This window comes from Chionomys nivalis, chromosome 6 (assembly GCF_950005125.1).
Source record: "Chionomys nivalis chromosome 6, mChiNiv1.1, whole genome shotgun sequence".
NCBI classification, from domain to species: Eukaryota; Metazoa; Chordata; class Mammalia; order Rodentia; family Cricetidae; genus Chionomys; species Chionomys nivalis.
In genome coordinates this window covers 2,672,527-2,696,817 of record NC_080091.1, presented here as the reverse complement: position 1 = coordinate 2,696,817, position 24,291 = coordinate 2,672,527, and the positions used below count along the sequence as shown (strand labels likewise).

Sequence of the window (24,291 nt, the reverse complement as noted above, 5' to 3'; positions counted from 1 at the left end):
AATCAGTAGCCCTTTTATACACAAAAGATAAAGAAGCAGAGAGGGAAATCAGAGAAACATCACCTTTCACAATAACCACAAATAGCATAAAGCATCTTGAGGTAACACTAACCAAGGAAGTGATAAATATATTTGACAAGAACTTTAAGACTTTGAAGTAAGAAATTAAAGAGGATACCAGAAAATGGAAGGATCTCCTATTCTCTTGGATTGGTAGGCTCAACATTGTAAAAATGGCAATTCTACCAAAGGCAATCTATAGATTCAATGCAATCCCTATCATAATCCCAACAAAATTCTTCAGTCATTGAGAGAAGAATAACCAACTTCATATGGAAAAACAAAAAACCCAGGATAGCCAAAACAATCCTATATAATAAAAGTACTTCTGGAGGCATTACCATTCCTGATTTCAAACTCTATTACAGAGCTACAGTAATTCAAACAGTTTGGTACTGGCATAAAAACAAAGATGTTGATCAATGGAATTGAATTGAAGACCTGGATACTAATCCACAAAACTATGATCACTTGATTTTCGAAAAACTAGCTAAAATTATACAATGGAAGAAAGAAAACATTTTTAACAAATGGTGCTGGCATAATTGGATGTCAACCTGTAGAAGAATGAAAATAGATCTATGTCTATCACCATGCATAAAACTCAAGTCCAAATTGATTAAAGACATCAATATAAATCTGTCTGCACTGAACGTGATAGAAGAGAAAGTGGGAAGTAGTCTGCAACACATGGGCACAGGAGACCACTTCCTACATATAACCCCAGTAGCACAGACAACAAGTGAATAAATGGGACCTCCTAAAACTGAGAAGCTTCTGTAAAGCAAAGGACACAGTCATTAAGACAAAAAGACAACCTACTGAATGGGAGAAGATCTTCAGCAACCCCGCATCAGACAAAGGTCTGACCTCCAAAATATATAAAGAACTCAAGAAACTAGACATTAATTTTTTTTTTTGCATTTCAACTTTTATTTGAAAACAACTTAAATTTTTAGACAAATGATTTTAGTATATAAATTTGATTTTGATTTTATACAGAATATAAATATTTCCCTCATTAATCTTCCATGCGTAGGGAATTACAGGCCAGAAGAAAGATGCACTCTGCACACAAAGTACACCTCATATGTGTGGCACTGGAGACAAACAGTGTCGTGCTCCTGCACATAAATTAGGACCAAGTGGTGACATCACACATTAAGGGGGAGGAGAAAGATTCTAGCCAATCAGATTCAAGAAGCGAACAGGACACAGAATCTGCAAATAAGACCAAGTCAGCAACTTTTGTCAGGACAGTGCAGGTCTATGGGGTTTGTGAGGCTACCATGTGTATATGGATGCAACACGGAGAGTTAGGTAGAGAGGCTCAACGAGGGAGTTTTCACTAAAGCAAATAAAAACCTTCTTGTCAACTGTCAAAACAAAACAAAATGAAAGGGAGCCTGTGAGTGTTAGAACACCCAGGGAGTGTTAGAACAGCGCCCGTGCAGCATGCTAAGTGAGTTACAGCTTCTTCATTGGTGTGGAGCAATCATTAATGGTCTTGTTTTGCCTCTTCTTTCCAAACTCAGGCATGTCTTATTTTAGATGGAGTATAGCTTTTATCTATTATTTCATCCTGTAAAAAAATGTTTAGACAATGTTCATTCTGGGCCAGAGAATGACCAGCGACCTTGTTTATAAACTGTTCCAGCCCTTGCTTCCTTTCCTCGATGAAATTGTCATCAAATATTCCATCATCTCCTCTAAAAGGAAGCTGCCACAAAAACGCTTTCCCAGGGAGTGGGGGAACTACAACCTTGCTCTCTCTTTCTAATTCACTTGGAAGCCACTCAAAGTCACTGTATCTTCTTCTAACAGTAGATTCCTTCAGCTTGAAGATAGGAAGATTTGTCTTGACCCTGATCTCGTAGATGGTGAACCGGCCCCAGCCGACCCCCATGGTCTGCAGGTAGCTCACATCGATCTCGAGGAAGTTGCTGGGCGGCCCGTAGGCATCATTCAGGTTCTGTGGCTTGGTGATCTGCCGCCGGGTGTCCGCTACGGTCTCCACCATTTTGCTGTGTGACATTAAAATTTTAAATAACCCAATTAATAAATAGGGTACTGAACTGAACAAAGAATTGTCAACAGAAAAAGTCCAAATGGCCAACAGATACTTAAGGACATGTTTAACTTCCTTAGCTATCAGGGAAATACAAATCAAAACAATCATCTTACATCTGTCAGAATGGCTAAAATCAAAAACACCAATGATAGCCTATGCTGTAGAGAATTGGAGTAAGGGGAACACTCATCCATTGCTGGTGGGAATGCAAACTTGTGCAACCACTTTGGAAATCAGTGTGGCGGTTTCTCAGGAAACTGGGAATCAACCTACCTCAGGATCCAGCAATTCTACTCTTGGGAATATACCCAAGAGATGCCCAATCATACTACAAAAGCATTTGTTCAACTATGTTCATAGCAGCACTTTTTGTAATAGCCAAAACCTGGAAACAACCTAGATACCCCTCAATGGAAGAATGGATACAGAAGGTGTGGGACATTTACACATTAGAGTTCTACTCAGCAGTAAAAAACAATGGCATCTTGAATTTTGCATGCAAATGGATGGAAGTAGAAAACAGTATCCTGAGTGAGATAACTCAGACCCAAAAAGAGGAATATGGTTTGTACTCACTCATTAGTGGACTCTCGCCATAAACAAAAACATTGATCCTAGAGAAGCTAAGTAATAAGGTGAATCCAAAGAAAAACATATATAGATCCACCTGCAAATAGGAAGTAGACAAGTTTGCCGGGTGAAAGTTGGGATCATTGGGGTGGACGGTTGGGTAGGGGGTAAAAGAGAGGAGGAGAGAGAAGGGAAAAGGGAAGGATAGGGGAGAGCTTGTTGGAGTGGGATGGTTGAGATGGAGTGAGGGCAGGTACGGGAGCAGGGAAGAAGATATCTTAATTAAGGGAGCAATTTTAGGGTTGGCGAGAGACTTGGCTCTGGAGGGGTTCCTCAGAGTCCATAGGTATGACCCCAGCTAGGATCCTGGGCCATGAAGGAGAGGGTGCCTGAACTGGCCTTGTCCTGTAGTCAGACTGATGACTACCTTGAATGTCACCATAGAACCTTTGTTCTGCAACAGATGGAGACAGAGACCCACTCCAGAGCACTGGACTGAGCTCCCAAGGTCCAGTTGAAGAGCAGAAGGAGGGAGAACATGAGCAAGGAAGTCAGGACCACGAGTGGTTGGTCTACCCACTGAGAAAGTGTGCCTGAGCTAATGGGAGCTCACTAAAGCCAGCTGAACTGGGACTGAATGAGCATGGGATCAAACTGGACTTCTGAATGTGGATGACAATGGGGGCTGACTGAGAAGCCAATGATAATAGCACTGGGATTCTATTCTACTGCATGTACTGGCTTTTTGGGATCCTAGTCTGTTTGTGTGCATACCTTCCTAGGCCTGGATGTAGTGGGGAGGGCCTTGGACTTCCCTCAGTGCAGGGTACGCTGCCTGGACTGGAGGGGGTGGTTAGTGGGGGAGCGAGAGAGAAGAAGGAGAAGGGGAAGAAGTGGAAATTTTGAATGGTTTTATTTATAAAGTAATAAAAATTAAAAAAATAGAAAATTGTATTATAGTAGGACTTTGGGAGCTCAGTCCGGTGCTCCAGTGTGGGCCTCTGTCTCTATCTCCATCCATCGCTAGATGAAGGTTCTATGGTGATATGCAAGATATTCATCAGTATGGCTATAGGATAGGGTCATTTCAGGTTCCCTATCCTCAGCTGACCAAGGAAATAACTGGGGACATTGCCCTGGCACCTGGTAGCCACTCCAGGTTCAAGTCTCTTGCCAACCCTTAGGTGGTTCCCTTAACTAAGATATGTGCTTCCCTGCTTCCCTATCCAACCTTCCTGTATCTCCAATCATCCCGTTTCCCCAAGTTCCCCCATCCTCTCCTTCACACTTTTCTGTCCCCATCTCCCCTTACCCCCATCCAACCCCACCCCAAGATTCCAATTTTTTGCCCAGCAATCTTGTCTACTTCCCATATCCAGGAGGATAACTATATGTTTTTCCTTGGGCTCTTATTTAGCTTCTTTAGGATCACAAATTATAGACTCAGTGGCCCCTATCCATGGCTAGAAACCAATGAGTGATTACATCCCATGATCTTCTTTTTGGGTCTGGGTTACCTCACTCAGGATAGTATTTTCTATTTCCATCCATTTGCATGCAAAATTCAAGAAGTCATTGTTTTTTACTGCAGAGTAGTACTCTAATGTATATATATTCCACACTTTCTTCATCCATTCTTCCATTGAAGGACATCTAGGTTGCTTCCAGGTTCTGCCTATTACAAATAATGCTGTTATGAACATAGTTGAACAAATGCTTTTGTCATATGATAGGGCATCTCTTGGGTATATTCCCAAATGAGGAGAAGAAGGAGGGAGAACATGAGCAAGGAAGGCAGGACCACGAGGGGTGCACCCACCCACTGAGACAGTGGGTCTGATCTATTGGGAGCTCACCAAGGCCAGCTGGACTGTGACTGAAAAAGCATGGGATAAAACTGGACTCTCTGAACATGGCGGACAATGAGAGCTGATGAGAGGCCAATGACAATGGCATGGGGTTTTGTTTTTTTTTATTTTTTTATATTAATTAATTTATTTAATTATTAAAGATTTCTGCCTCTTCCCCGCCACCACCTCCCATGGGGACTGGTAGGATCGCGTTTCTTGAGCTTGGAATGAGCTCAGAGATTGGTTGGATTTCATGCTTTGGGTTTGGTTTTCATGCTTAGGGATTGGTTGGATTTCAATTTCTGAATGGGTTAGCGGCAGGGTGTGTTTCCTTGGCTCTGGTCTCAGGTCTAGGGTGTTCTTTCACCAGCCTCTTTTACCATACATCCCCCCATTTTTTGTTTATAATTAATCAACAAGGGCTTGGAATGGGCTTTCATTATCATTAGACTTCTTCCTGTTGAACGGGGCCATTTAGGTTCCTGGGCAATCGTTATTTTTTGTCAGGATGTAACTGGATAGTTCAGGTCTCTGTCTCCATTCCTATGGATTGGTAAACCTGTAATAGAAACTGGTTAAAAGTCTGGTTTATAAATCTTTTGGATATGATGTTGAAGAAATTTAGACAAGAAGTTTATGAGGCAGAGTACAATCAGTGGGATTAAGAAATAGAAGAGAAGAGGGGTTAAGATGGGTAGCATCCAGTCCCATATCTGACTATCAGTGAGCCACTTGCCAGAGGTTTCAAGCTGTTTGTTTTTGAAGATCCATCTGGAGTTGTTGGATCTTGTGCTTCACTCTACCTAGTTGGTTAACATAGAAACAACATCCCTCCCTGAGGAAGAGACAAAGACCATCTCTCTCTACTGTGAGTTAATCTAATTCTCTCCTATTTTGTAGTACTATGCTGGCTAGAGAGTCTACTTAACCTAAAGGGTAAGGATACTTTGAGCCATGTTTATAAACCTGGGTGAATTGCAAGGAAAACTGATGGTAAATAGCTAGGAAGTAGCAAGTCCCACTGCTCAGTGGTGACCCCATCAGTTATTCCCAGGGTTGCTAGAACGGGTCTGACCTGAATTTGTTATACCACGCTGCTATGAACCTAGTGATGAGAACTGGCAAGGGCTCTTTACTGGGTACCACACCTAATTCAGGAAAAAGGAATACCAGGGCATACATCCCAGACCACTTAGCAGGTAGGTTCCAACAAACATGAATGTCACAGCAAATCGAGTCATTGTGAATGTTTGGACAGAGGGGCTGGGTGGTAGTACTATGGGTTATGGTATTATTGCAGTCTGTGGAATCCGGGGTCCACAGGTGTGTTCCTGAGGAGTTAAAGCAGTCTGTGGAACTGAATAGAGAGATATGAAAGAGATAAGGTGGTAGTGATATTTGGCTCCAGGCAGTAAGGTGAAGTAATCTAGTAAAATAATGGAGGCCACAACTGGTGGTTTTGTGTTTGACATTGGAGGGACACACAGCCAGCATTCTCCAAAGTGGTCACTGTCAATATTATTCAATAGCTGATATGCAAAGATTAAGGTCTCAAACAAGAGATGGTGTGGCAAGGAGGTGGGGATCAATATTGTCAAAGAGGGTGATATTAGAGATGCAAGAACTTTCGAGAAGCTATGAACCATTTCTACTGTGTCTATATGTAGGGTTTGAGAGAGTAGCACGTGCACCTATCACTCTTGTGACGACCAGCTTCAGCAGCCCAGAGATAGAAGGAAAGCCACAGAGTCAATGGATTAATCACTCAATTTGATTTTGTATCTGAGCGAGTAAAAGTTGATTATCTGGGTCTTGTTCAAAAGGGGAAATGAACACACAGACATAAACACACACACCATCATCTTTTTTATCTCTTATTTCTTTTCTTATATATATCCAGGTATATCCAGATGTTTCTCTTCTTTCACTCTTGATGTTTTCCTTCTAACCAATTTAATTTTTTTCCTTTACAGCTTATATATCCCAGCAATTTTTTTCAATCAGTTAAAAAATTATCATGTGGTTACAAGAAATGTCTAAGTGAATGATTATCCTGAATTCAAATAAAAAGCAACATGTTTTCCATATCCCTTACAGGGTTGAACCTTTTCTGTATTAAAGGTGAAAAACAAGTTGTCCCAAGTGACCACATACATTGGTACCCAAGCAAATTGTTATAGATTATCAGAGTCTAAGCAAGCTTTCTCAGCTAGTTCTTTTGTTGGCAGGATGCATTTTGTGCTTACAATGGCAGGATCGATTATTATTTTAGCATTCATCTCAAAAGCTAATCTTATAAAAAATGATCCTACAAGTTTTTTATCTATTTATCTATTTATTTATTTATTTTTATTCTTTTTTTAATTAAAATTTCCAACTGCTCCCCGTTTCCCATTTCCCTCCCCCTCCTCCCACATATTGCCCCCTCCCCCCGTTCCCCTCCCCCTATCCCCACTCCTCTTCTCCTCCCCCCAGTCCATTCCCCCTCCCTCTCGATACTGAAGAGCAGTCCAAATTCCCTGCCCTACAGGGAGACCAAGGTCCTCCCACTTCTATCTATGTCCAGGAAGGTGAGCATCCAAGCAGGCTAAGCTCCCACAAAGCCAGTTCATGTATTAGGATCGAAATCTAGTGCCATTGTCCTTGGCTTCTCATCAGCCTTCATTGTCTGCCATGTTCAGAGAGTCCAGTTTCAACCCATGCTTATTCAGTCCCAGTCCAGCTGGCCTTGGAGAGCTCCCAATAGATCAGTTCCACTGTCACAGTGGGTGGGTGCACGCCTCGTGCTCCTGATTTCCTTGCTCATGTTCTCCCTCCTTCTGCTCCTCATTTGGACCTTAAGATCTCAGACCGTTGCTCCAAATTGGGTCTCTGTCTCTCTCTCGATCCATCGCCAGATGAAAGTTCCCGTGCCATTCTCCTTGGCCTCTGGTCAGCTCTCATTGTCCGCCACATTCAGAGAGTCCGGTTTTATCCCATGTTTTTTTAGTAGCAGTCCAGCTGGCCTTGGTGAGCTCCCAATAGATCGGCCCCCCTGTCTCAGTGGTTGGGTGCACCCCTCATGGTCCTGACTTCCTTGTTCATGTTCTCTCTCCTTCTGCTCCTCATTATAACCTTGGGAGCTCAGTCCGGTGCTCCAGTGTGGGTCTCTGGCTCTATCTCCATCCATTGCTAGACGAAGGTTCTATGGCGATATGCAAGATATTCATCAGTATGATTATAGGATAGGTTCATTTCAGGTTCTATAAATTGCCCTTGGTAGAATTGCCATTTTTACTATGTTGATCCTCCCAATCCAGGAGCAAGGGAGATCCTTCCATTTTCTGGTATCCTCTTCAATTTCTTTCTTCAATGCCTTAAAGTTCTTGTCAAACAGATCTTTCACTTCCTTGGTTAGAGTTATCCCAAGATATTTTATGCTTATTGTGGCTATCGTGAAAGGTGATGATTCTCTTATTTCCCTCTCTGCTTCCATATCCTTTGTGTATGAGAGGGCGACTGATTTTTTGGAGTTGATCTTGTATCCGGCCACATTACTAAAGGTATTTATCAGCTGTAGGAGTCCTTTGGTGGAGTTTTTGGGGTCGCTCATGTACACTATCATATCATCAGCAAATAATGCAAGTTTAACTTCTTCCTTTCCAATTTGAATCCCCTTTACCATTTATGTTGTCTTATTGCTATTGCTAAAACTTCGAGAACTATATTGAAGAGGTATGGAGAGAGTAGACAGCCTTGGCGTGTTCCTGATTTTAGTGGGATGGCTTTAAGTTTCTCTCCATTTAATTTGATATTAGCTGTCGGCTTGCTGTATATAGCTTTAATTAAATTTAGGTATGACCCTTGTATCCCTAATCTCTCCAAGACTTTTATCATAAAGGGATGTTGAATTTTGTCAAATGCTTTTTCAGCATCTAATGAAACGACCATATGGTTGTTTTTTTCAGTTTATTTATATGATGGATTACATTGATAGATGTAATGTTAAACCAGCCCTGCATCTCTGGTATGAAGCTTACTTGATCATAATGGATAATTTTTCTAATGTGTTCTTGGATTCGGTTTGGCAGAATTTTGTTGAGGATTTTTGCGTCGATGTTCATGAGTGAGATTGGCCTGTAATTCTCTTTCTTGGTTGGGTCTTTGTGTGGTTTTGGTATCAGAGTTACTGTAGCTTCATAAAAGGAATTTGGCAATGACTCTTCTGTTTCTATGTTGTGAAATACATTAAGAAGTATAGGTATTAGGTCTTCTTGGAAGTTCTGGTAGAATTCCGCATTGAAACCATCTGGTCCTGGACTTCTTTTTTGGAAGGGAGGTTTTTGATAACAGCTTCTAATTCTTCACGACTAACAGGTCTATTTAGGTTGTTCACCTGGTCCTGGTTTAACTTTGGTATATGGTATTTATCTAAAAAAGTGTCCATTTCTTTTACATTTTCCAGTTTTGTGGCATACAGGCTTTTGTAGTAAGATCTAATGATTCTCTGAATTTCCTCTGTGTCTGTGGTTATGACCCCCTTTTCATTTCTGATCTTATTAATTTGCAAATTCTCTCTCTGCCATTTGATTAGTTTGGATAGAGGTTTATCAATCTTGTTGGTTTTCTCCAGGAACCAGCTTTTTGATTCATTGATTCTTTCAATTGTTTTCTGTGTTTCTATTTCGTTGATTTCAGCCCTCAGTTTGATTATTTCCAGTCTTCTACCCCTTCTAGGTGAGTCTGGTTCTTTTTTTTCTAGAGCTTTCAGGTGGGCTGTTAAGTCTCCAATGTGTGCTTTCTCTGTTTTCTTTAAGTGGGCAGTTAGTGCTATTAACTTTCCTCTCAGGACTGCTTTCATAGTGTCCCATAGGACTCACCCTACTGCTGTCTCTCCTGGTGCCGAGATCAGATCTCCGTGCAGGTTGGGTAGTTCGTAAACAAAGCGCCTACCTTGCTTGTTGCAGGCAGGCCAGTGAAACAAAGGAAGTCTCGCCTGCCTACTTGCCCTGAGGATTTGCCCCCAGCGCCAGACAGACTGAGCTGGATGGTGTTATGTGCCCAAAGAGGAAAGGGGGCAGAAGGGAGAAGGCTCATTTATTTTTTAAATTGAAAAAATTTCCGCCTACTCCCTCCCCCCCATTTCCCTCCCCCTCCTCCCACTCCTCTCCCCTACCCCACTCCTCTCCTCCTCTCCCCCTCCCCCCGCTCCTCTCCCCCTCCCCCACTCCATTCCCCCTCCCTCTCCAGTCTGAAGAGCAGTCCTGGTTCCCTGCCCTGTGGGAAGTCCAAGGTCCTCCCCCCTCCATCCAGGTGCAGTAAGGTGAGTATTCAAACAGGCTAGGCTTCCACAAAGCCCGTTCTTTCAGTACGGTCAAAACCCAGTGCCACTGTCCTTGGCTTCTCATCAGCCCTCATTGTCCGCCATGTACAGAGAGTCCGGTTTTATCTCATGCTTTTTCAGTCCCAGTCCAGCTGGCCTTGGTTTGCTCCCAATAGATCAGAACCACTGTCACAGTGGGTGGGTTCACCCCTCGTGGTCCTGACTTCCTTGCTCATGTTATCCCTCCTTCTGCTTTTCATCTTGGCCTTGGGAGCTCAGTCCGGTGCTCCAATGTCCAAAGGACATTGAGCATATAATTTGTGATCCTAGAGAAGCTAAATAAGAAGGTGAACCTAAATCTATGAGGCAATTTGAAGCTCACTAAGAATGATTTTGCTGGTCACCGGCAGGCAGGCCTAGGCGGCGGAAGCACTGGTGCACAGACAGTTCCGGGCGGCGGAGGCACCGGCAGGCAGGCCCTGGTGGCGGAGGCACCGGCAGGCACCCCTAGGCGGCGGAAGCACCGGCGCGCAGGCAGGCCCGGGCGGCGGAGGCATCGGCAGGCAGGCCTAGGCGGCGGAAGCACCGGCGCGCAGGCAGGCCCGGGCGGCGGAGGCACCGGCAGGCAGGCCCGGGTGGCGGAGGCACCGGCAGGCAGGCCCGGGCGGCGGAGGCACCAGCACGCAGGCAAGTCCAGGCTGCGGAGGCACCGGCGTGCAGGCGGGCCCGGGTGGCGTAGGCATCGGCAGTCAGGCCCGGCTGGCAGGCCTAGGCGGCGGAAGCTCCTGCGCACAGGCAGGCCCAGGTGGCTGAGGCACCGGCAGGCAGGCCTAGGTGGCGTAAGCACTGGCGCGCAGGCATGCCCGGGAGGCGGAGGCACCGGCAGGCAGGCCCGGGTGGCGGAGGCACCGGCAGGCAGGCCTAGGCGGCGGAAGCATCGGCGCGCAGGCAGACCTGGGCGGCGGAGGCACCAGCACGCAGGCAAGTCCAGGCGGTGGAGGCACCGGCGTGCAGGCGGGCCCGGGTGGCGGAGGCACCGGCAGGCAGGCCCGGCAGGCAGGCCTAGGCGGCGGAAGCTCCGGCGCGCAGGCAGGCCCAGGTGGCGGAGGCACCGGCAGGCAGGCCTAGGCGGCGGAAGCACCGGCGCACAGACAGTTCCGGGCGTCGGAGGCACCGGCAGGCAGGCCCGGGCGGTGGAGGCACTGGATGCAGGATAGTGCGGGCAAGAAACAGTGAAGCCTGCACTGAGAGCAGATTGCCCCGCTACAATTAAATCAAACCCAATAGATAGCATCGGTAAGAGGAGATGGGCAGACGCCAAGGCAAGAATTCACCCAACAATCTGAAAAACAACATGAAAACACCAGAACCCAATGATCTTACAACACAAGGAATTGAACACCCTAACACAGGAGAAGAGGAAAAAACTGACTTTTTGAAAGCAATAGAGTCCCTTAAACAACATGTAAAAAACGCCCTCATAGAAATGGATGAGAAGTATAACAAAAAGTTTGAAGAAATGAGTAAATACGTAAATGATACCCTGGGAAGCCAAGAAAAAACGATCAAACAGGTCATGGAAACAGTCCAAGAATTGAAAACTGAAATGGAAGCAAGGAAGAAAACACAAAGTGAGGACCAGCTGGATATGGCAAATATAGGTCAATGAGCAGAGACTACAGAAACAAGCATAATCAATAGAATACAAGAGATAGAAGAAAGAATCTCAGATTCTGAAGACAACATAGAGAAAATAAACGGACTGATCAAAGAAAACACCAAAACCAACAAATTCTCATCACAAAACATTCAGGAAATATGGGACACAATAAAAAGGCCAAACCTAAGAATAATAGGGATAGAAGAAGGAGAAGAGGCACAGCTCAAAGGTCCAGAAAACATTTTTAACAAAATTACGGAAGAAACCTCCCCAACATAAAGAAAGATATTCCTTTGAATATTCAAGAAGCATACAGAACACCAAACAGACTGGATCAAAAAAAAAACCGTCCCCTCGCCATATAATAATCAAAACACAAAATATACAGATTAAAGAAAGAATATTAAGAGCTGCAAAGGAAAAAGGCCAAGTAACTTATAAAGGTAAACCTATCAGACTTAAACCTGACTTCTCTATGGAAACCATGAAAGCCAGAAGGTCCTGGATAGAGGTACTACAGAAACTAAGAGACCATGGATGCAAACCCAAACTACTATACCCAGCCAAGATATCGTTCACTATCAATGGAGAAAACAAGACATTCCAGGATAAGAACAAATTTAAACAATACGTTGCCACAAATCCAGCCCTACAGAAAGCAATAGAAGGAAAATCACAACCCAAGGAATCCAACATTGCCAACACTGCCTACAATAACCCAGGCATCTAGCGACCCTTCAACAGCACAACTCAAAGAAGGGAGACACACAAACTCTTCTACCAAAAGCAGTAAGAATAACCGGAGTTAACAACCACTGGTCATTAATATCACTTAATATTAATGGTCTCAATTCACCAATAAAAAGGCACAGGCTAAGAGATTGGATACGAAAACAGGATCCAACAGTCTGCTGTTTGCAAGAAACTCATCTCAACCACAAAGACAGGCATCTACTCAGAGTAAAGGGTTGGGGAAAGGTTTTTCAAGCAAATGGTGCTAAGAAAAAAGCAGGTGTGGCCATACTAATTTCTAACAAAACTGACTTCAAACTAAACTCAATCAGAAGAGATTGACAAGGACACTTTATACTCATAACAGGAACGATTCAGCAGGATGAAGTCTCAATCCTGAATATCTATGCCCCTAATATAAAAGCACCCACTTATGTAAAAGAAATACTGCTAAAACTCAAGGCAGACATCAAATCACACACACTAGTAGTAGGAGAATTCAACACACCTCTCTCACCAATGGACAGGTCAATCAGACAGAAAACTAATAGAGAATTAAGAGAATTGTTGGAGGTAATGACTCAAATGGACTTAACCCAAATAGGAAAGAATACACCTTCTTCTCTGCAGCTCATGGAACCTTCTCGAAAATTGACCACATACTTGGAAACAAAGGAAAACTCCACAGATACAAAAAAATATCAGTGTCCACCTGTGTCTTATCAGATCACCACGGATTAAAGTTAGAAGCCACCAACAAAGCTACCCCCCGAAAGCTGACAAACTCATGGAAACTGAACAGTCAACTACTGAACCACACCTGGGTCAAGGAAGAAATTAAGAAAGAAATTAAAGTCTTCCTTGAATTTAATGAAAACAAAGAGACAACATACTCAAACCTATGGGACACGATGAAAGCAGTGCTAAGAGGAAAGTTCATAGCACTAAGTGCCCTCTTAAAGAAAACGGAGAAAGCATACATTGGGGACTTAACAGCACACCTGAAAGCTCTAGAAAAAAAAGAAGCAGACGCGCCCAGGAGGAGTAGAAGACTGGAAATAATCAAATTGAGGGCAGAAATCAACAAAATAGAAACACAGAAAACAGTCCAAAGAATCAATGAAACAAAAAGTTGGTTCTTGGAGAAAATCAACAAGATTGACAAACCCCTATCCAAACTAATTAAACGACAGAGAGAGAACACGCAAATAAATAAGATCAGAAATGAAAAGGGGGACATAACCACAGACACAGAGGAAATTCAGAGAATCATTAGATCTTACTACAAAAGCCTGTATGCCACAAAACTGGAAAATGCAAAAGAAATGGACACTTTTTTAGATAAGTACCATATACCAAACCAAAACCAAGACCAGGTGAACGATCTAAATACACCTGTTAGTCGCGAAGAATTAGAAACAGTTATCAAAAATCTCCCTTCCAAAAAAAGCCCAGGGCCAGATGGTTTCAATGCAGAATTCTACCAGAACTTCCAAGAAGAGCTAATACCTATACTTTTTAATGTATTTCACAATATAGAAACAGAAGAGTCATTGCCAAATTCCTTTTATGAAGCTACAGTTACCCTGATACCAAAACCACACAAAGACCCAACCAAGAAAGAGAATTACAGGCCTATCTCACTCATGAACATCGATGCAAAAATTCTCAATAAAATACTGGCAAACCGAATCCAAGAACACATTAGAAAAGTTATTCATTATGATCAAGTAGGCTTCATTCCAGAGATGCAGGGCTGGTTCAACATACGCAAATCTATCAATGTAATCAACCATATAAATAAACTGAAAGAAAAAAACCATATGATCATTTCATTAGATGCTGAAAAAGCATTCGACAAAATTCAAAACTCCTTTATGATAAAGGTCTTGGAGAGATTAGGGATAAAAGGGTCATACCTAAATATAATAAAAGCTATTTACAACAAGCCGACAGCTAACATTAAATTAAATGGAGAAAAACTCAAAGCCATCCCACTAAAATCAGGAACACGACAAGGATGTCCACTGTCTCCATACGTCTTCAATATAGTGCTTGAAGTTCTAGCAATAGCAATAAGACAACATAAGGGGGTCAAGGGGATCCATATTGGAAAGGAAGAAGTTAAGCTTTCATTATTTGCAGATGATATGATAGTATACATAAGCGACCCCAAAAACTCTACCAAAGAACTCCTACAGCTGATAAACACCTTTGGTAATGTGGCAGGATACAAAATCAACTCCAAAAAATCAGTTGCCTTCCTATACACTAAGGATAAGGAAGCAGAGAGGGAAATCAGAGAAGCATCACCTTTCACGATAGCCACAAATAGCATAAAATACCTTGGGGTAACTCTGACCAAGGAAGTGAAAGATCTATTTGGCAAGAACTTTAAGTCTTTGAAGAAAGAAATTGAAGAGGACACCAGAAAATGGAAGGACCTCCCTTGCTCTTGGATTGGGAGGATCAACATAGTAAAAATGGCAATTCTACCAAAAGAAATCTATAGATTCAATGCAATCCCCATCAAAATTCTTCACAGATCTGGAGAAGGCAATAATCAACTTTATATGGAAAAACAAAAAACCCAGGATAGCCAAAACAATCTTATACAATAAAGGATCGTCTGGAGGCATTACCATCCCTGACTTCAAACTCTATTACAGAGCTACAGTACTGAAAACAGCTTGGTACTGGCATAAAAACAGAGAAATCGACCAATGGAACAGAATAGAAGACCCTGACTTTAGCCCACAAACCTATGAACACCTGATTTTCGATAAAGGAGCTAAAAGTATACAATGCAAAAAAGAGAGCATCTTCAACAAATTGTGCTGGCAAAACTGGAAGTCAATCTGTAGAAGAATGAAAATAGATCCATATCTATCACCATGCACAAAACTCAAGTCCAAATGGATTAAAGACCTCAATATCAGTCCAAACACACTGAACCTGATAGAAGAGAAAGTGGGAAGTACTCTACAACACATGGGCACAGGAGACCACTTCCTACGTATAACCCCAGCAGCACAAACACTAAGGACATCATTGAATAAATGGGACCTCCTGAGACTGAGAAGCTTCTGTAAAGCAAAGGACACTGTCACTAAGACAGAAAGGCAACCCACTGACTGGGAGAAGATCTTCACCAACCCCACAACTGACAAAGGTCTGATATCCAAAATATACAAAGAACTCAAGAAATTAGACCGTAAAAGGTTAATCAATCCAATTATAAAATGGGGCACTGAGCTGAACAGAGACTTTTCAACAGAAGAAGTTCAAATGGCCAAAAGACACTTAAGATCGTGCTCAACTTCCTTAGCAATCAGGGAAATGCAAATCAAGACAACATTAAGATACCATCTTACACCGGTCAGAATGGCTAAAATCAAAAACACCAATGATAGCCTCTGCTGGAGAGGTTGTGGAGAAAGGGGCACTCTCATCCATTGCTGGTGGGAATGCAAACTTGTGCAACCACTTTGGAAAGCAGTGTGGCGGTTTCTCAGGAAAGTCGGGTTCAACCTACCTCTCGACCCAGCAATACCACTATTGGGAATATACCCAAGAGATGCCCTAACATACAACAAAAGTATATGCTCAACTATGTTCATAGCAGCATTGTTTGTAATAGCCAGAACCTGGAAACAACCTAGATGTCCTTCAATGGAAGAATGGATGAAGAAAGTATGGAATATATACATATTAGAGTACTACTCAGCAGTAAAAAACAATGACTTCTTGAATTTTGCATACAAATGGACGGAAATTGAAAACACTATCCTGAGTGAGGTAAGCCAGACCCAAAAAGAGGAACATGGGATGTACTCACTAATATTTGGTTTCTAACCATAAATAAAGGACATTGAGACTATAATTCGTGATTCTAGAGAAGCTAAATAAGAAGGTGAACCCAAAGAAAAACATATAAGCATCCCCCTGAATATTAACCTTCATCAGGCGATGAAAGAAGACAGAGACAGAGACCAACATTGGAGCACTGGACTGAAGTCTCACGATCCAAAGGAGGAACAGAAGGAGAGTGAGCACGAGCAAGGAACTCAGGACTGCGAGGGGTGCACCCACACACTGAGGCAATGGGGATGTTCTATCGGGAACTCACCAAGGCCAGCTGGCCGGGGACTGAAAAAGCATGGGACAAAACCGGTCTCGCTGAACATAATGGACAATGAGGACTACTGAGAACTGAAGAACAATGGCAATGGGCTCTTGATCCTATTGCATGTAATGGCTTTGTGGGAGCCCAGGTAGTTTGGATGCTCACCTTAATAGACCTGGATGGAGGTGGGTGGTCCTTGGACCTCCCACAGGGCAGAGAAACCTGCTTGCTCTTTGGGCTGAGGAGGAAGGAAGACTTGATTGGGGGAGGGGGAGGGAATGGGAGGTGGTGGCGGGGAAGAGGCAGAAATCTTTAATAATTAAATAAATTAATTAATAAAAAAAAGAAAAAAGAAAAAAAAGAATGATTTTGCTTTTTTTTAGTTTTTTTGTATTCTGTAATGCATAATGTGACATGCCCCCTACCTCTCTATCTCCTGTGCTCCAGTCTATGACAGTTGTTCACCCAGTGGAAAACATGGGGAAAACGTTCCTACTTTCACTTTATAACCAAGACCTTGTGGAAAATCCAGAAGTTCAGAATGTCAGAATCTACATGCAATTTTTCTAAATGATTCTAGGTTCCTGATTCTCCACTAGGATTTGAATTGCATGTTCTTCAGTATGTGGTTCAGCTAAGAAGGATGCATGTCTGATTATGGACATGACCATTTGTTAAAAGAAAGAAAAATGGAATTATGTCATGTTCACTTTTTCATTAATGTGTTTTTCAACATGAAACATGGTTATATGCTGGTAAGAGTAAAAAATGAACGATTACAGTGAATTAACCAAACTATCCTTGCATTATGTGAACAGAGTGTTCAGATAAGTCTCTGGTTCACTATGCATTCAAATGGTTTTCAGTGTGATCACCAAAGTTTGTGATGATTCTTTTCAACTATGCACCTGACACAATCTAAAATATCCTGGGAGAGAAGTCCAGTGAAGAGTTACCTAGATTAATTTGGCCTCTGAGAGATTATGTAACTTGGGTTAACTGGGGCAGAAAGACCCACCATGACTTTAAATAGAATCATTTAATGAACTGGGCCTGGACAGAATATATTGGAATGAGCCACTTGATCAATAGGATCTATGGAATAACCCACTGGTCTCTTCTCTTCACTGTTGATGGTGATGTAACAAGCTGTTTCAATCAGTTCTGGCTGCCTGGAGTTCCTTGGGATAATGGACTGTAAACTGGAAATGTGAGCCACATAATTCTTTTCTCACTTAAGTAGCTTCAATCCACATATTTTATTTTAGAAAAAGGAAATAAACAGTGTTTATAGCAGATATCGTGCTGTGAGATAATTTAAATACTCTACATTATTTAGGATCCTGAAATGACAGGTTCTCCTCGTTCATATTTAGAAACTTTGCGGGAAGAGTTTAGGGTTTTTCTGTTGAGAACATTACAAGGGCAGGACACTGATGGCTTTTTGAACAAATTTTTTTGCCCTTGGTTCTTAAGTATTTCCTATTATGACATTGGCACCTAAATTATGATTTTCACCCAGGTCTACATGCTTGAGTCAAATAGTAAAACAGTCTATAAAATTTCTCTTTAGAAGAAGAATCCCAAGACTCCTTTTTAGAGTACTTGTAGGGCCATTTAATTACATTCCCTTGGTAACAATTTGTACCATCTCAACAAAAAGTTATTACCTTCCAGGGAGGTAATTTCATTTCCCTACATTTTTTATTGCTTGCATGTCACTGTGTTACATAAGCAGCATGCACAGCATTGTGTACATGGTAACTGGCTTTGCTCATGGTTGTATCAACATGGTACCAAGGTAACCAACCATTTCAAGGAACCTCTTAATGAACAATTTTCTACTGGAAGCATCAGAGAGTGGACAGATAAAATAAATCTCCCACGATCTTGCAAGGAAAATATCTTCTGGAATTTTGGAAGGGGTGACTGTCTTTACAAAATCTTTCAAAGTACAAAATCTTGTCACAGTGTTGTGATAAAATGAGAGTCCCTTGAAATGAGTCAAGAACGAAATGTCTCATAAAAATAATGATTTCCCATTGAGAAGTGGTGACTAAGATTCTCCATGTGAGTATCTATTCTAAAATGTTGAAGTATGTACTTAGTGTTGAATCAGTGTTACCATACATGATCATAATCTCTGCTGAGTTCTTCACAACTGGGCTAATGTAGACATGCTCGTCTTTTGTGGAGGATATCCAAATAACTGGAATCATTTCCAATAAGACAACACAAGCTCTTTTTCTTTCCTTCTCTGGTGTCAGTTCAGAGGCAAACTAAGCACCATTCCCTTCTTCTGAGATGACCAGCCCCACCCAATTCCATCTAAAATAGACCATCAATGAGATCATACATAAGGCCAGAGAAGAGTCCTTGGTGGCCATCTGATACAGAGAAGAAAACTTCAAAGGGTCATTCAAATTTGTGTCAAAAGTTCGAAAACCATCTAAAGAAAAGAGAACAGGGAGTGACACGAAGGAGGAGGTTCCAGAATTTGCAGACTCGAAGAATTGGAAATAGTAGCTTAAAGCTCTAGAAAGTCAGACTTGTATTTAAAGCTAACTCCAACATCTTGAGCTCATTCCAGAAACTGACATGAAATATTCACTTCTGTCATAAATAATTGTCTGCATGTCTTGCCCTTCAGGTATACTTCACAAAAGATATGTGGATATCCCCATAAATCCCAGAGTATGTAGCTTTAAAGACAATGTATTTCTTAGTTTCTGCAGCACATCTATCCAAGTCCTCTGGCTTTCATGATTTCCATAGAGAAGTCAGGAGTAATTCTGATAGGCTTCCCTTTATATGTTACTTGACCTTTGATCTTTGCAGCTCTTAATATTCTCTTTATTCTGTATGTTTCATGTTTTGATTATTATATGGCGAGGGGATTTTTTTTAGTCCAGTCTATTTGGTGTTCTGTATGCTTCTTGTACCTTCATAGGAATAGCCTTCTTTAGGTTGGGAAAGCTTTCTTCTATGATTTTGTTGAATATATTTTCTGAGCCTTTGAGCTGTAATTCTTCTCCTGCTTCTACCCCTATTATTCTTATGTTTGGTCTTTTCATGGTGTCCCAGATTTCCTGGATGTTTTGTGTTAAGAATTTGTTGCATTTGCTGTTTTCTTTGATCAGTGAGTTTATTTCGTCTATAGTATCTTCAGTCTGAGATTATTTCTTCTATCTCTTGTATTCTGTTGGTTATACTAGTATCTGTAGTTTCTGTTCATATACCCAGATTATTCATATCCTGCCATCTCTCGGTTTGTGTTTTCTTCATTGCCTCCATTTCAGTTTTCAAGTCTTGAACTGTTTCCATTACATGTTTGATTGCTTTCTCTTGGGTATCTTTGAGGGATTTATTTATTTTTTTCTAACTTTTTGTTAGTCTTCTCATCCATTTTTAAAGGAGTTTTCTACATCCTGTTTAATGGTCTTTAACATTTTCATAATGTTACATTTAAAGTCTATTTCTTCTACGTCTTCTGGATTAGGGTATTCACATCTTCATGTTGTATGTTCGCTGGATTCTGATGTTATCATGTTGCTCTTCATATTGTTGGAGGAATTCTTGTATTGGCACCTCCCCATTGCTTCCTTCAAATGCTGTTAGGAGAGTCTTGGAGGCTTGGTCCAATCTTTGCTGTGGCTAACTGTGTACTTGGTGGTTTTCCTTGGTCTTCCCTCTCTTAGGTCCCCTCACACTGGAGTTGTCTCTCAGATCCTCTCCACCCTAAAGAAGGCTGTGGTGGTGGATCTAAGGACCCACCAAATGGGTAGAAGTGCTTTGGGGCAAGCTGGGATGGGATAAATAGAGAAAGGCAGTAGCCAGGGAGATGCACTGCAGAATGGCCAGGAAGTTTAAGGGATTGGGGGGTACCTGTGCTCCATTCCTAGGGTGTCCAGCCGGCCAGTCCGGTACTCACTTACCCATCACGATGGAACTTCTGCTACAGGAGCAGGGCCACTTGCTTACCAGGGACCTTGCAGACAAAAGGGAGGGCTTTCTGGGTGCAGGCTCAGTGGAACAAAGAAACTCCTGCAGCAGTTGCACTCACTACTTCGTCCCCAGACGCTTAGCCCCTAATCAGACTGAGTTGGGGGATCCTATGACCCTGCAGATGGAAAGGGGTGCTTGGGGGGAAGCTAGGGTGGGATAAGAAAAGAAAGGAAGTAGCTGGGGAAAATCCCCAATTGAATGGCCAGAAAGTTTAGGGGATTGGAAGGTGCCTGTGCTCCCTTTCCGGGGCATCAGGGTGGCCGGTCAGGCACACCCTCATCCCTCAGGAAGGATCTTCTGGTACAGGATCAGGGTCACTTGCTGACCAGGGACTCCACAGACAAGCAAACTGAAAAATAAAAATCACATGATCATCTCATTAGATGTTGAAAAAGTATTTGACAAAATTCAACACCCCTTTATGATAAAGGTCTTGGAGAGGTTAGGGATACAAAGGCCATATCTAAATATAATAAAAGCAATATACAGCAAGCCAACAGCTAATATCAAATTAAATGGAGAGAAACTCAAAGCCATTCCACTAAAATCAGGAACAAGACAAGGCTGTCCACTCTCTCCATATCTCTTCAACATAGTGCCTGAAGTTCTAGCAATAGCAATAAGACAACATAAGAAGATCGGGAAGATCAGGGAGATTCGAATCGGAAAGGAAAAAGTCAAACTTCATTATTTGCAGATGATATGATAGTGTACATCAGTGACCCCAAATCTCTACCAGAGAACTCCTACAGCTGATAAACACCTTTGGTAATGTGGCAGGATACAAGATCAACTCAAAAAAATCAGTAGCCCTTTTATACACGAAGGATAGAGAAGCAGAGAGGGAAATCGGAGCAACATCACCTTTCACAATAGCCACAAATCACATAAAATATCTTGGGGTAACTCTAACTAAGGAAGTGAAAGATCTATTTGACAAGAACTTTAAGACTTTGAAAAAAGAAATTGAAGAAGACCCCAGGAAATGGAAGGATCTCCCATGCTCTTAGGTGGGTAGGATCAACATAGTAAAAATTGCAATTCTACCAAAGGCAATCTATAAATTCAATGCAATCCCAATCAAAATCCCAAAAAAATTCTTCACAGACCTTGAGAGAACAATAATCAACTTTGTAGGGACATAGCCCCACCCATTGGGGGCGTGTTCACCTCGGGCTAATGTTTACGTATAAATCTGCCCGGCGTGAGCCCAGCAGCCCTTTTCTTTTGCTCCGCTTTTCCTGTTCTCCGCGGGAACCTGTGGTCCTGTAAGTCTATTTCCTTATTAAAGCTGTATATATCTATATAATCTGTCTACATTCATTTACGCCACCACAATCCTATACAATAAAGGAACTTCCAGAGGCATTACCATCCCTGACTTCAAACTCTATTACAGAGCTACAGTAATGAAAACAGCTTGATATTGGCATAAAAACAGAGATGTCGACCAATGGAATCAAATTGAAGACCCAGATATTAACCCACAAACCTATTAACACCTGATTTTCGACAAACGAGCTAAAAGCATACAATGGAAAAAAGAAAGCATCTTCAACAAACGGTGCCGGAATAACTGGATGTCAACTTGTAGACGAACGAAAATAGATCCATATCTATCACCATGCACAAAACTCAAGTCCAAATGGATTAAAGACCTCAATATAAAACTGACCACACTGAACCGATAGAAGAGAAAGTGGGAAGTAGACTGCAACACATGGGTGCATGAGACCACTACCTACGTATAACCCCAGTAGCGCAGACAATAAGAGCAACACTGAATAAATGGGACCTCCTGAAACTGAGAAGCTTCTGTGAAGATGGAGGAAGGGCAGATATAGGAGCAAGGAAGAAGATAAATACATTAAGGGATACATTTTAGGGTTGGCAAGAGACTTTTCTCTAGAGGGGATCACAGGTGTCCATGGGGATTGCCCCAGCTAGGTCCTTGGTCAGCAGAGGAGAGGGTGCCTGAACTGTCCTTGCCCCACTATCACAGTGATGATTAACTCGAATATCACCATAAAATCTTTATCCGGCGACTGATGGAGATAGAGATAGAGACCCTCATCAGAGCAACAGACTGAGATCCCAAGTCCGGTTGAAGAGCAGAAGGAGGGAGAAGATGAGAATGGAAGTCAGGACCATGAGGGGTTGGTCTACCCACTGAGACAGCGGGACTGATCTAATGGGAGCTACCAGATCCAGCTGGACCAGGACTGAAAGAGTATGTGATCAAACCGGACTCTCTGAACGAGGCTGACAATGGGGGCTGACTGAGAATGCACTGGGACTGGTTTCTATTGCATATACTGGCTTTTGGGGACCCTAGTCTATTTGGATGCACAGCTTCCTAGGCCTGGATGTAGGAAGTAGGGCCTTGGACTCCCCACAGGGCAGGGTTCCCTGCCTGCTCTTAACTCCTTAAAGGGGAGGGAGGAGGGTAAGTGGGGGAGAAGGAGGGGAATGGGAGGAGGGGAGGAAGTGTAAATTTTTGAAAGGAAAAATAAACAGCAACAACAACATAAAAACTACATATTTCCAAAGATTGTTTAGTTGCTCGTGTGGATGTGTGTTCATGAAATGTATCTGGAAAAGTTTGTATATGTGTACACTTGTGTATATGCCTATGAAGGCTATAAGAGGAAAATGTGTGTTCTCTATATTTCTCAATGTATTCTTCTTGAGGCAAGTCTTCATTCTTTATCTGCTGTGATGTCATGAGGACATGTGTGGTGCTTTCAATCCCCTATTGTCATGATGCACAGCATGCATGCTTGCCTCCTGCATCATAATCTAGACACAGACTATATAATTTGAATTATGTGCAAATGGAGTCTTCTCCTTTGTACTTTTTCTTGATAATCAAATGTTGGCATTAAGGAGAATTTTTTATTTGTTCCCATTTATACAATATCACCTGTGGTTATTTATAAAGTGCCAGAAATGTGCCAATTAGGGAAGAAATTTCCAATGTTGCTCGTGTAATTGCAGCCATAGATTTTTCCTGTTTTCTGCAGGTGTAGTTCAGGATGGTTTGTTCTCTGTGAGCCAGAAGTGAAAAGTAAAATATGTCCCTTGATGATCTGGCCCAGAAGTGTAGATACCATATCCCAGAGACACATTAGGTAAAAGAAAGACATTCCTTTTGATCTCCTCAATGGCAAAATTCAAGGCTACTGTAAATTGGTAGTGGTTGGTATTGATTCTGTGTAGGATAACTAGCTATCATTACAAAACAATCTTCAATTACCATTGTCTTACAAATGAATACAGTAACTGTCACACACTAAATGAAAGCTTACCCTTACATTTCCCATGTTGAAACCACATCTTGTTATTTGATGGTGTTACAATATAAGATCAATTGGAGGTCAGTAGAATGGGTCGTGATCATATTTAACAGTTTATTTGGAGATTACTGCATTTTAATATTAGAAAAATTATTCATAAATTCCCTGTATGAGTATAGAGCAAGAAGACCATCTTCTATTCATGAAGCAGGCAGTCACTACATGATTGTCACAAGGCTTTATCTTGCAATGCCTATCCTTCTTAAAAGTGATAAATGTATTTTGTGTGATTCTAGGGATGGGGAATATTTTTGCTATGGGGAGTCAGAGTGAACTAAGACTTTCTAAGAAACCCTTATGAAAGGAGAGAAGGACATACAGTTCTACATCCTTGTCCAAGGTTGCACTTGGCTGGAGCCAGTGCAACAGGTAAGTCAAACTTGAGTTTCCTGGCCAAGTCTTCTGCATGAATTGTGGTTACCATTCCCAAGGCTTCTGGTTCTGAGACTTCCTGTGTTTTCTTTGGCAACATTGTCTACCTTAGTTCTCTGCTTTCTGTGATCCCTTTTCCACTTCAGAAAGACTATAGGATTCTGTACTTTTTCACAGATTTGTTAGG

The 24,291-nt window shown here is 42.1% G+C and overlaps 1 protein-coding gene across 1 annotated transcript; it reads right to left on the bottom strand.

The window, feature by feature from the left end:
- Nucleotides 1–1,471: 1,471 nt before the first annotated feature.
- Nucleotides 1,472–2,080, bottom strand: LOC130876213 (sorting nexin-3-like). The gene is made up of 2 exons (XM_057772680.1): nucleotides 1,825–2,080; nucleotides 1,472–1,699 (listed from the first exon to the last, which is right to left on the bottom strand). The coding sequence occupies exons 1-2, from the start codon at nucleotides 2,078–2,080 to the stop codon at nucleotides 1,668–1,670; spliced, it is 288 nt and encodes a 95-aa protein (XP_057628663.1). The 3' UTR covers nucleotides 1,472–1,667.
- Between the last annotated feature and the right edge of the window lie 22,211 nt (nucleotides 2,081–24,291).